The sequence below is a fragment of the Carassius auratus genome, chromosome 50 (genome assembly GCF_003368295.1).
Source record: "Carassius auratus strain Wakin chromosome 50, ASM336829v1, whole genome shotgun sequence".
Lineage (NCBI taxonomy): Eukaryota > Metazoa > Chordata > Actinopteri > Cypriniformes > Cyprinidae > Carassius > Carassius auratus.
This window is the reverse complement of record NC_039292.1, coordinates 16,892,655-16,906,351: the sequence shown is the minus strand read 5'-3', so window position 1 is coordinate 16,906,351 and position 13,697 is coordinate 16,892,655. Positions and strand designations below refer to the sequence as shown.

Sequence of the window (13,697 nt, the reverse complement as noted above, 5' to 3'; positions counted from 1 at the left end):
AGAGTTACGGTCTGAACTCCTGGTGAACATGTAGGCCCTATGTGAGACGAGTGTTCCTGCACAACCGGAGGCTGCAGTTTCAGGACTACATTTCCAGGACCCTAGTTTTTTGTAATGTCGTCATCCAACAAAATTGGATCCCCAAGAACACCAATATAAGATGAACAACATGGACAACAATCAAAGTGTGAGTACCGATTTTTTGTATTTTATAACGGTGAAATGATGCAATATAGCCAAAGTGAGAGCGGCTAACTATGAATTAATAATAAATTCCATGAATAATGAATTTGTGTGCTAGTTTTATTAATAACGTCGTTTTTAATTAATGGCCATGATTTAATTCATCCTTGTTGACTTGTGTGCTAGTCTAGACCTTGTTGACACAGTTATGTCACAGCACCGAATTGGCCCTCTTTAAGGGTCATGAATGATGTAATGCTTACCACTGATACCGGGCAGTCTGCGGCTTTGGTCTTTCTTGCTCTGTATTTGACCTGGTTGACACAACATTCTCTTATCATGCCTAGAAGCATGTGTGGGCCTTCGGGGTGCGGTGCTCTGATGGTTTCGCTCATATTTAATAAATAGGACTTACTCTGTTTGCCTCGGGGTCCATTCTTCCTCTGATAAATAGAGGTTCTGGTGTCCCTCAGGGCTCTATTCTTGGCCCGGTTCTGTTTAATTTCTACATGCTACCTTTGGGTTCTATTTTATCTAGATATGGTGTATCTTTTCATCTGTATGCTTTAAAGCGTGATGATAAGCTTCCCTTTGAGCCTACAGTATATTAGACTGCTTAGACGAACTGAAACTCCGGCTTGCTAGTAATGTCTTAATGAGAGCAAGACTGAAATTATCTTGTTTGGTTCAAATGATCACAGCACTAATGATGTTGCTCTCGATACTCTGTTACCTTACAGTACCACCGTGTTCAGAATCTGGGGGTTTTGCTCGTTTTGCAGTCTTAAATTTGATAAGCAGATATTTGCTATGGTTAGGTCTTGTTTCTATCATCTTCGTCTTTTAGCAAAGGTTAAGCCCTTTTTGTCTGGTAAGAATCTTGAAATCTTGAAGTCATTATGCATTTGTAACATCTAGACTAGACTATTGTAACTGTTTGTTCATTGGTGCCTCTCAGATTTGTGTCACACGCATACATTTAGTTCAAAATGCCACAGCCCGGCTCCTCAAGGGGAAGCGTAAAAGAGATCGCATTAAAACGGTTCTGATTTCACGTCATTGGTTACCAGTCAAATACAGAATTGATTTCAAAGTTTTGTTATTTGTTTTTAAGTCTTTGCAGAACCAGGCACCAGTAGCTATCTGAACTACTGCATCATGCTTCTCAGTCTAGATCACTTAGATCTAGGGACTCTGATTTACTATATATCCCTAGAACCAGACTTAAAAACAGGGGTGATCGTCCATTTATGGTCATCGGTCCTAAGTTATGAAATAACCTTCCAGCCTACATCAGATCTGCCCGAACCTTGTCAACTTTTAAATCAGCCCTGAAAACATACTTTTTTCCAAGGCTTTCAATATCCCTTGATTCATATTACCATTAATAGTTTTTGATACTAGCTTTTCTCTTCAATTTTATTTTTTAGGATTTTATTTATTTTTATCTTACTTTTATTGTGTCTCTAGTACTTAAATGTTTTGTGTCATTATTGTCTGTTTCTTTTAGCCTTGTAAAGCACTTTGGTCAACACCAGTTGTTTTTAAATTTGCTTTACAAATAAACTTCTATTTTATTTTAATGTATTGTATTAATGACTGCAATAAGTAGATCTAGCCAGCACATTAATTGAACTCAAAAAGATGATAGAAGCATGTTGATGATGTTGGATGTGGCAGATTTACCTGTAGCTTACTATATTAGTGTGAAAACGTGTTTAATACTAATTGTTTTACTATTAGTTAAATATAAATCATCTTTTATGATTAAACTGCACTGACTGCCTGGTTGCACCACAGTACGTGTTATTAGCCTGTTGTTTTGGCATTGTTTTGCTGGATCATGTAATGTGTTTGTGTGTGTTCCTGCTCCTGCTCCTGCACTTACAAATTCTACTGTACATAAACTGCATGCTTGTGCTACCCATGTATGGACCCATGTATGATGGCTTGCTGTTCAGTAGTGGTATTATATAGTATATTTAAATTAACCATTTTTTGAAAGCCTGTCCTATATGCCCTGGCTGTCCTACAGAATTCATCCTTGCAGGAGGATGAGCAGATCTTCCTTTCTGGTCCATATTATCATTAAAATTTCATTAATACAATTTACATTTTATAACATTTCAGAGTTTAAAGTTAGATGTCAGTAACATGATTATCTCTCTCTCTCTTTCTCTCTCTCTCTCTCTCTCCCTCTTTATCTCTCTCAGGAGTTGAAACCTACTGCTATTCTGTCCATGAAGCAACTAATGGAAAATGTGTTTTGTTCCAGTATTTATTTTTTTATTTTTTTGTGTCACTGCAAAAATGGCTAATATAAACACATTCTTGAATCATTCTTGAGTCTTGTGTCTAGCCTCTCTACAGCCTTTAAAATATCTGGCTGCAATTTTGTGACTGAAACTCCTGATTTCATTTGATACCATCTTTATTTTATCTGATACTGAGCTTATTGCTTAAACTTAAAGGGGTTAATCAATACACAGTATATTTCAAGAAACTAAGACCTTTAAGGTAACCCACTTTTTCTGTTGTATAAAAATGGAAATACATTTTTCATTCATATTTTAAGTGTAAAATCATGTATTTTTACATTTAAAATTGTGATTCAAAGCAGGTATATCCTGCTTGTATTTAACCTCTGATGCATTCTGAATCCAAAATCACAATTGGAAAAAAATATATATGTTCTTGAGATTCACTATCTTTGATAACGTACAAACTTTACTACAAACTAAACCACCAGGGTCATAGAAATTCTGTCCTGAAACTGCAGCCTCTACTATAATCATTCAATTCGTTAGGTGGTGCTGTTACAAAAAACTAGGGTCCTGGGAACGCGGTCCTGAAACTGCAGCCTCTGGTTGTGCAGGAACATTCTGTTGTGCCCTATGCACCCATTTATGTGGTTTATCATGTGGTGCCAGTCCTGATAACATCGCAGTAATGTTATGATAACACAGCACAAACTGCTTACTTCATTAAATTAATTTTTTCGAAAGCAGAAAACATATTAAGACATCTTACTGTTAGCAAGACAGTTATGTAGAGTGGATAGGGTATTTATATTACAAGCATTAAATAAGTCGCAAAGGCTGTGATTCCAAGATCAAAGGTGCCAAGAAAAAATGTATGATTTTGACAAACAGGAAATGTAAGGAAATATGTCCTGACATGAACATCAGCTGATCTAGCAGCTCGCAGTTATAAAGTTATTATTCAGCACACATCCCCCTCTAGAGGACACACGGCACAGTGCAAAAACACAAGCAAAACTGACTGATCCTGCAAGCTGATGCGTCATATGAGGTTTTAAATCACATCAATTCAAGATAAATCACTCACAGTGCACAGTGCTGGTGCTTGATGGGACTGGTTTTCTTACCTTTCAAGGTCAGCTGTGATTTCTCTGGGGCCTGAACGTTGGCAGACTGAGACACACTGGCAGCTGCCATCATCACATCACAGCCCTGAAACACACACACAAATACATCATCAACTTCAGTAACATTCATACTTGCTCAGCCACTGCAAATTATAGTCAGAGGATAATAAACCATAGACGTGTGTGTTTACTGAGATCTTCTAGCATTAAAACCCAGTGATCATCTGAAGCACAGACACACATTACAGTTCAATGCAGGAAGATTTTACACGAACTGTTAAAGAATCAAAAGAAAATGATGAGTAATCCCTTAATGTATGCTTTATAAAAATGTGTCATAATGAAATATGTGAATATCCCAGTCTGACAGCTTCACATGCCAGTAACTGATTTTGATGAGCAGACACAAACAAACAATAATAAGCCAGTAAAGCAAGGGTACGTTATACAGCAGTGTCAGCTGATAACAACATCAGAATTAGACATCAGAAAGACTCAACGGGAGATAATTTCTGCAGTTATTAGAGATTTATAATCATTGATCATTTTAAGTTTAATTTCGCATGATGGGTGAGATAGTGACGCTGTTTTGACTAGCAGTAACGGACATCATTCTAGATCAAGTCACAATATAGTTGAAATCGTCAAGAAGAACGCTTAATAAAAGAGGACAGGCTTATGTGTGATTTAACCGTATTTCTGTTTATAATAACACACACAAAAAAAATGTTTTGATCTCTACCTTTTATCTGCCGTGAGACTGTGAGGCGCTAACTGTCATTTCCGCTTTAATGTCAGAGTCACGTGACTTACAGACCAGCACCGCGGTGGATTATGGGTGCGGATGTTCCATGGTGAATTTTTTTTCTTTTACTGTCTATGATTTTTTTCTGTTGTACTGTAGAATCTTAAAAAATGTCGGTAAAATTTTAAACATTCTATCAACAAGTTAGAAAATGCCCATAAGTTTTTGACAAAATGTTCATAATTTGCATTTTGACATAGAGATCGATTTACGGAGGTTTTATAAGTTTTAGACCTAAATGTTATTATTAAATGTTCATAGATTGAATGTACTTTGGAATTAATAATTGAATAAATGCACAAATGGAATTAAATTGGTATCTTGTCAAACAAATTATTAGTTTTACTTATTATTATTATTATTATTGTTATTTTTAATATTATTACCATTGCACTTTTAACAGTCGAACACACTCATATTGTTCAAACCAAGGGGCACAAACAAATTGCGGATTATCCAAGACCAGGACTTTTACCAAACCTTCTGAAATACAGAATACAGACCAAGGTCTTTCCCCAGACCAAACTCTGTTGGTCCAAGAACCAAGCAGTATATTTATTTTTTTTTGCAGCATTCATTTAATAATCAGTACTATTCAAACATTTTCATTGTTTTCTTGTTTTTAACAAGAAAATATCTTAAATTTAATCATATAAATCAAATAAAAAATGGTAAACTTTGACTAATATTTTTATTCCTGTAATAAAATTAACACAAAAAAATATGTTTATTTCAGACTTTGATATTTCAGGGGGAAAATCTATAATTAATCTGCAATTAATTATTTGGAACCAATTGTAAAGAAAGGAGTTTCAGTAAGAAAGGACAACTTGCACAATTGTTTCCATGCTTTCCTGTGCTCTGTGCTCTACTGCATATGACTCATTTGCAGTAAAAACATTTAGGATGATCACATTCTGAGCAAATGGTGACCAATGCTGTTGTTATCCGATCGTGGTTGTATTTCTCTATTATTGCTACTGGATCTTAGAGCTGCATTTGATACTATCGACCACAACATTCTTTTGACTAGACTACAAAATTATGTTTGCATTAGTGGAAATGCATTGTCCTGGTTCCAATCTTACTTACCTGACCATCATTAATCCATAGAAGTGAATGAAGAGTTATCATATCATTCACAAGTGCAGTATGGAGTACCACAAGGCTCAGTACTTTGCTTTTCACATTTTACATGTTACTCTTGGGAGATATCATCAAGAAACATGGTGAAAGCTTTCAATGTTATGTTGATGATACTCAGCTATATACTTCTTCACAGCCCTATGAAATACACAAATTTGCTAAACTAATGGAATGCATAGTTGATATAAAAAATGGATGACTAGTAATTTCAAATTGCAAAATTCTGGAAAAAAAAACCAAAACAAAACAAAAACAGAGGTTTTAATTATTAGACCAAAAACCTCTGCATGTAATAACCTATAACACTGTCTAACACTTGATGGCTGCTCTGTTAATTGAACATACATTTACAGTACATTCAGGCTATACATTTTTATTTATCAGTATGTGTGTCCCTGGGAATCAAACCCACAACTTTTTGCAATGCTCTACCACTGAACCACAGGAACACTTAACTTAAAGGAACAAAAGAACACTGAGCCACACTAATTCTTCGTCATTAATTAGGAACCTAGGTGTGCTTTTTGATAGCAATCCTTCCTTTAAAAACCACATTTCTTACAATAGATTATTGTAATGCTTTATTGGGTGGTTGTTCTGCACTCTTAAGAAACAAACTATAGTCGAAAATGCAGCCTCTTGAGTTCTTACTAGGACCAGGAAGTATGACCATTTTAGCCCAGTTCTGTCAACACTGCACTGGCTACATTACATTTAGCAGTCACTTTTATCCAAAGCGACTTACATTGCACTCAATTCTCTTCCTATTTAGCGTGCAAACTCTGGAACAATCTATCTAGTGTTTTGTTTGGGAGGCAGACACACTGTGTAACTACTGGTGAAAGAAGTGTCAGGAAGCAAGTGCGAGTTAATGGGTTTTTAATAAAATAAATGACACAGTACATGAAGACAGGAACACAGGTGATACTTGGCAGTGGATACACAGTCCGAGAAGATGCAGGTGAGTGGAGGATCTGAAGTGTTTTGATGAGTTGGCAGGAACTACAGGGAAGCGAGCCGAGAGGTAAGAGATGAATCCAACGGTGAGATGAGATGAGTGGACGGGGTCCCGGGGAGACAAGACAATCCAACGAAGAAACAACACAAGTTGAGCAGAACATGAGACGAGGAACTAGAAACAACGCTCTGACAAACACAAGACGCTAGACAGGGCAATATATAGGGAGGAGTAATGAGTGACAGATAACAATTAGCGGAGACGCCCACAATAAACAATCAGTGCTGACGCGTAACACACAGACTTCACCCACATAGTGAAAAACCCCGAGATCACGGTTTACCAACCTACCTGCTGATTGTAATCATCAATAAGGGAGTGATCCAGTATGTCCCTAGCAGGTACCCAACTCCTCTCCTCCGGACCGTAACCTTCCCAGTTCACCAAGTACTGGAATCCTCGTCCCCTCCATTTAGAGTCCAGGATCCGATTAACCGAATAAGTTGGCTCCCCATCTATGAGACGCGGCAGGTGGGGTAACCGGGGTAGGCGGATTAATGCGTGAATAAAACACGGGCTTAATCTTGGACACATGGAAGGCGTTATGAATCTTCCTGTACGCGTACTACGAGGTAGTTAGAGGTGGACTGTCACCGGACTAATGATCTTGGTGACAGGAAATGGGCCAATAAATTTGGGAGATAATTTATTAGAAACGGAGCAGAGCGGAATGTTGTTTGTAGAAAGCCACACTTTTCGACCCACGACGTATACGGGAGGCTTCGACCGTTGGCGATTGGCCTTGGCCTTAGTGCACTCCCTCATCTGGAGTAGTTTCTCGCGGACTCTGGTCCAGGTGCGGTGGCACCGCTGGACAAACGCATGAGCGGAGGGGACCCCGACTTCAGATTCCAGACTAGGAAAAACAGAAATGGAGAGAGGCCTGTGGCTGACACTGGTAACGAGTTGTGAGCGTACTCAACCATAGAGAGTTGTTGGCTCCAGGAAGAAGGATTCTTGGAGACTAAACATCGTAATGTTCTCTCTAAATCCTGGTTGGCTCGCTCAGATTGCCCGTTACTCTGAGGGTGATAACTCGAAGACAGACTAACCATCGCTCCTAACAATTTGCAAAATTCTTTCCAAAATTTGGATATAAATTGGGATCCCCTGTCAGAAACCATGTCTACCGGGAGGCCATGTAACCGAAAGGCATGATCAATGACAGTGACCGCTGTCTCCTTGGCTTTAGGTAATTTGGGCAAGGTAATGAAATGTGCCGCCTTCGAGAACCGGTCCACTACGGTCAAAACGACCATCATGCCATTAGAGGGCGGGAGGGCAGTAACGAAATCTAGAGTGATATATGACCAGGGTCTCGAAGGGACAGACAGCGGTTGAAGAAGCCCATCTGGAGGTCGGATAGATGACTTACCACTGTCGCAAACTGAGCAAGCCAAAACAAAATCGTGAACGTCGCGAGCCATAAGTGGCCACCAGAATCATTGCTTAACTAAACCCTGGGTTGGCTTATCCCTGGATGACAAGCAACTTTAGAGCAGTGACCCCCCTGAATAACCTCGGATTGTAACTCTTCCGGCACAAATAAATGATTCGGTGGGCATCCGGGCGGAGGCGTTACCCCTTCTAAGGCCGTCTTGACCTTCGATTCAACCTCCTATATGAGTGCTGAGACTACTATGTTCTCAGGTAAAATACACTCGGGAGTCACCGGGCGTTCGGAAGGATCAAAAAGACGTGACAAATAATCGGGTTGAACGTTTTTGGAACCCGGGCGGTATGACAGAGAAAAATAAAATTGGCCTGAAAAAAAGTGCCCACCGAGCCTGCCTGGAATTGAGTCTTTTGGCAGTTCTAAGTTTCTATGATCAGTCCAAACAATGAAAGGTACCCCTGACCCTTCCAACCAGTGACGCCACTCCTCTAAAGCTAATTTGACAGCCAACAATTCTCTGTTACCAATGTCATAATTGCGTTTAGCAGGAGATAAACGATGGGAGAAAAACGTGCAGGAATGCATCTTATCGTCTGAGGCAGCACGCTGGGAAAGAACTGCACCTACTCCCACATCTGATGAGTCGACCTCCACCACGAACTGCCATTTGGGAGCAGGGGCTACTAAGATGGGAGCCGAAACGAAGCAGCTCTTTAGGTCAAGACAGTCAGAGGTGAGACTAGTTGGCTGAAATTACGAATAAAACGTTGATAAAAATTGGTGAACCCCAGAAACGGCTGTAGGGCCTTAAGGTATCTGGACTTGGCCAATCTATCACAGGCTTAAAGCTGAAGTTGGTAACTTTTGTAAAAATGTATTTGTGAAACCTGTCATTATGTCCTGACAGTAGAATATGAGATAGATAATCTGTGAAAAAATCAAGCTCCTCTGGCTCCTCCCAGTGGTCCAATTGCCATTTGCAGAAATTCATCCGCTCCCGATAAGAAACAACCAATCAGAGCTGTGGTCCGTAACTTTTTTTGTGTTCAAGATTTACAAAATGTATATAATAAGCGAGTACACCATGAATCAATTTTCCAAACCGTGTTTTTAGCCTGTCCTGAATCATTAGGGTACATCTATAATAAGTGTTTATATTCTGACTATTTTAGATTGCTTCGGGGGTACCGCAGCGGAGTAACCCAGTACCGTTGTGATTCTTCATTGATATAAACAGAGAGAAGTAGCTCCGGCTACAATGTTCTTCCGCAAGACGCAAGCAGTTCTGTTTATTAACCGCTAGAGCGTCAAAAGTTACCGACTGCAGCTTTAACCTTGTCAGGATCCATACTTATTCCCTCGGACAAGACGATATACCCTAGGAAGGGAACAGACTGTGCATGGAATATGCATTTCTCCGCCTTGACAAAAAGACCATTCTCAAGTAATCTCTAGAGCACTCGTCTGACGTGTTGCACGTGTTCCTGGAGAGATGAAGAAAAAATCAGTATGTCGTCCAGGTAAACATATATAAATTGATCTACCATGTCTCTCAACACGTTATTAACGAGTGCTTGGAAAACCCCTGGTGAGTTGGAGAGCCCGAATGACATCACCAAATATTCAAAGTGCCCTCTAGGGGTGTTAAAGGCAATTTTCCACTCATCCCCCTTCCTAACGCGGACCAAATGATAAGCATTACGTAAATAGAGTTTTGTGAATATGGATGCTCCCTGTAACCTCTCGAAAGCTGAAGACATCAACGGGAAAGGATAGGTATTCTTTATCGTGATGTTTTCAGCTTTTGGTAGTCAATACAAGGTCGCAGAGAACCACCCTGTAACCCCCATGTAACCCACCCTGTTAAAATCCACTTTGTGGTCATTTATCTTACCCCAGGTCAATTGGGAAACTGTGGGTTAAGTCCTACCTCTCTGACAGATCCTTCAGTGTGTCTTGGAGGGGTGATGTTTCAAAGTCACAACACCTTGCTACTGGGGTTCCTCAAGGCTCAGTACTTGGACCACTTCTCTTCTCCATCTACATGACCTCATTAGGATCTGTAATTCAGAAGCATGGCTTTTCTTATCACTGCTGTGCTGATGACACCCAACTCTACTTCTCATTCCAGCCAGATGACCCTACGGTAGCTGCTCGCATTTCAGCCTGTCTGAGCGACATTTCTAACTGGATGAATGACCATCACCTTCAGCTTAACCTTACGAAGACAGAACTCCTGGTGATTCCAGCTAACCCATTGCTTCATCACAACTTCTCAACCATAACTCCTTCGAGGACAGCCAGAAACCTAGGAGTTGTGATGGATCATCAGTTAAGCTTCACAGACCACATTGCTAGGAAGATGGCGGCGGGTGTGCCGGGGATAGCTGTTGCACTCCTTGTTTATGTGCTGATTTTTAAGTAATTTCAGCTCTATTTTTACTGGACAAAGTTTTAATAATAGTTTTTTCCTTATGAGGATTTAAAATTATCCTGTGCAACTCATTTGATGGTGAGCCGTGTAAATAATCACTTTGGTTTCGGGAGACATGCTTTAGCTATCACCTTTATTCATCCACATCTCTTCAGTAAAACAAGAGGACGAATGTACAAAGCTGTACTACACCAACAACAAAGCCTCGCTTTCATTATCTCAATGTGTCTATTATTATATGGCGACATTCATCAATGCCCTGGTCCAGTTAGCCCACCAACGCGGACGGGGCCACATGTATCATCCATCTATAGTAGGAGCAACATTGGAAACCTACAGGTATGTTCATCATCACATTGCTATGCTTTGGAGCAACCGACTGACATACTGGCTGCTGTTTCTTCAGCAGACGATGTGGATCTGTCGGTGGTTGGCGTCGTGGCGGCGGTTGGTGCGTCTGCATTGGATGGGGAGTGCGGTTTGTTCCGGAGGAATGGTGTGTTCTGTGGGGGTTCGCGAAGTGTGCTGGAGGGGAGCCAGGGAGATGTTGTTTGCCCTGCTGGCGTCCCTGCTGTTCAACGGAGATCGCCATGTGGGTGTGATGATGCAGGCGGTGACTTGGCAATTCAAAAATTGTTACCGTCTCAATCTCATTTTACTGAAGGAAATGCTGGTATGGGTAGCTTAGCTACGATCGGGAGTTCTACAAAACAAATCAGTAAGTTGACGACAAACCGAGCAGTAGTGAAAAATAGAAAATGGAACGTCTTTAGAACTGTGAACAATTCTAAATTACTATGTGACCCCAGCATAAAACCAAGGGGCTTATTTGGTGGTCATCTGAATGTACATAGTCTCATGTGTAAAAATGAACAAATACGACATTTGTTAATGGACTCTAATTTGGATTTCTTATGTCTGTCCGAAACTTGGCTTCATGAGAACTCACCTTATACAGCCATCACCATACCAGGTTATCAAATTTATAGAAATGATAGAGTGAGATCTAAAGGTGGTGGTGTTTTGGTGCATATAAAAAATAGTATTCAATGCGAGGAAATTAACTTGTCAAATAGTGACTTGGAATGTATTGGATTGAAAATTATAGTATCTCCACAAATGTTTTTTAGTTTGATTGTAATTTATCGCCCTCCCTCTGCCAAGGTAGATTTTTATGAAAATTTTTGTAGTATGCATCTTAGATGCAACTTTGAAAAAGAGGTATTAATAATGGGGGATTTTAATGTTAATTGGGAAGACAGAGTAGCCAGGAAAAATCTTAAAACAAATATGTGATAATTTTGATTTAACACAGGTAGTCAAGGGTCCAACAAGAAAAACTCATAATACTGAAACGCAGATTGATTTAATCTTTTGCAATAAACCAGAAAGAATTACAAAATCCTTTAATATGATCACTGGATTATCGGACCATAATTTAGTTCTGGTGACAAGAAAGTTAACTAGCAGAAGGTTTTGTGTTTCAACTGTTAAGGAGAAAGAAGTATATAGAATACCCAACAAAGTACGGGATCAGTTTATAGATAAAATAAACAGGTTTAACTGGAGTGATTTGCTAGCTGGGAAAGATGCACATGATGGTAGTACAGTGCTTACAAGCAGACTACAGTATTTTATTAAGGAGTTTACCCAAAAATTTAGAAACAGAAATTCTAAGAATAGTCTCCCATGGATTAGAACGTGAAAGAACGTGATCTTGAAGAAAAAAAAAAGGCTAACAATTCAAAATTAAGTACTGATAAACACCGTTTTGCAATGTTGAGGAATAAAGTTACATCTCAGTTAAGAAAGTCAAGGGCTGACTTTTTTCTAACCATTATAAAAAATGCAGGGGGCAATTCAAAAATGATTTGGGATCAGTTAAATAAATTGCTGGGGCAGGAACATAAAGACATAAAACCTGTTGATCTTGTGCTGGATGGGAAAAGTATTTCTGATCCAACTGTGGTTGCTACAGCTTTTAACAACTATTTTGTAGACTTTGTTGCATCTATTGAACAGGGTTTCTCACACGTAGATATTAGTAAGTGCCCTATCTTGTCGTCAGAGCACAGCCTTGTGTTTTCCAGCGCTTCTAAAAGAAACATAGAATCCTTAATCAGTTCACTTAATACTTCTAAAGCGAAAGATGTCTTTGGTATGGATAATACAATGTTGAAAGAATTAGGTTCGTCCTTGCTTATCCCCATCACAAAAATTATTAATCAATCAATTTCTCTGGGGGAATTCCCAAATGCTTGGAAATTATCTATTGTTTCCCCTTTATTTAAATCAGAAGACAGACAAATTATTTCCAATTATAGACCAATTAGCATTTTGCCAGTAATATCCAAGGTTTTAGAAAAATGGGTGTCTCAACAGACTAGGAATCACTTGAAATATTAAATCATTGCTTGATAGGAACAAGGTTCTTGGAGCTATTTTTTTTAGATCTTAGGAAAGCCTTTGACACTGTTAATCACAATATTTTATTGTCTAAACTATCTCATTTTAATTTTTCAGATAATGCTCTAAAGTGGGTAGCATCTTATCTTTTTAAACGATCACAAATTGTACGTATTGGCAGCTATCTTTCTGAACCTCTTCAGTTGTCCACTGGAGTGCCTCAAGGGTCTATATTGGGCCCCCTTTTGTTTTGCATGTATATTAATGACTTGCCAAGTGCGTGCCCAGAAGTAAGAGTTCAAATGTATGCAGATCACACTGTTTTATATATACATGGAACATCCAAAGCAGCAGTGGCAGCCAAACTTACGAAGGCTATGGTTAAAATTAGTGAATGGCTAAATCACTGTAGCCTGCAGTGAAATCTTTCCAAAACAGTTGGTATGTTTTTTAGTAAAACCACCAACTTAAGTTTAATTCTCAGATTTCAAATACTGTTAAGAGAATAAAATTTAATTGATCTAATTTCCAATATATTAGGAATTCAATGTCTACCCAAGCTGCCAAAATGTTTATGCACTCTATGATATTTTCGCATAGGAATTATTGTCTGACTACTTGGTCTCAGGCCAACCACTCCGCCTTGCTCCCAATACAGACTTTATATAAACAAACGTTACAATTTTTTGATAAGAAACCACGTCACTTTCATCACTGTAAGATTTTATTAAAATATAATCTTTTGAGTTGGGAAAACTTGGTTAAGTTTTCAAATGGCTGTTTAGCTTATAAAATTCTCAATGACCTGGCCCCACCTCCTTTTAGTGAGTTTCTGAGTTTAAGATCAGAAAACAGTCGTCTCACTAGAGGAACATTTAGAAGGGATTGTGTTATTAATTTCAGGAAAACTGCTTTTAGTCA

At 39.0% G+C, this 13,697-nt stretch overlaps 1 protein-coding gene across 1 annotated transcript in view; it reads right to left on the bottom strand.

Annotated features, from left to right (window-relative positions):
* wwp2 (WW domain containing E3 ubiquitin protein ligase 2) overlaps nt 1-4,395 on the bottom strand; it is a 39,212-nt gene extending 34,817 nt beyond the window's left edge. The window contains exons 1-2 of the mRNA XM_026239461.1: nt 4,314-4,395; nt 3,572-3,656 (exon numbers count right to left, since the gene is read on the bottom strand). Of these exons, the coding sequence (XP_026095246.1) occupies nt 3,572-3,644 (73 nt within the window). The 5' untranslated portion in view covers nt 3,645-3,656; nt 4,314-4,395. The remainder of the gene's footprint in view (nt 1-3,571; nt 3,657-4,313) is intronic.
* Between the last annotated feature and the right edge of the window lie 9,302 nt (nt 4,396-13,697).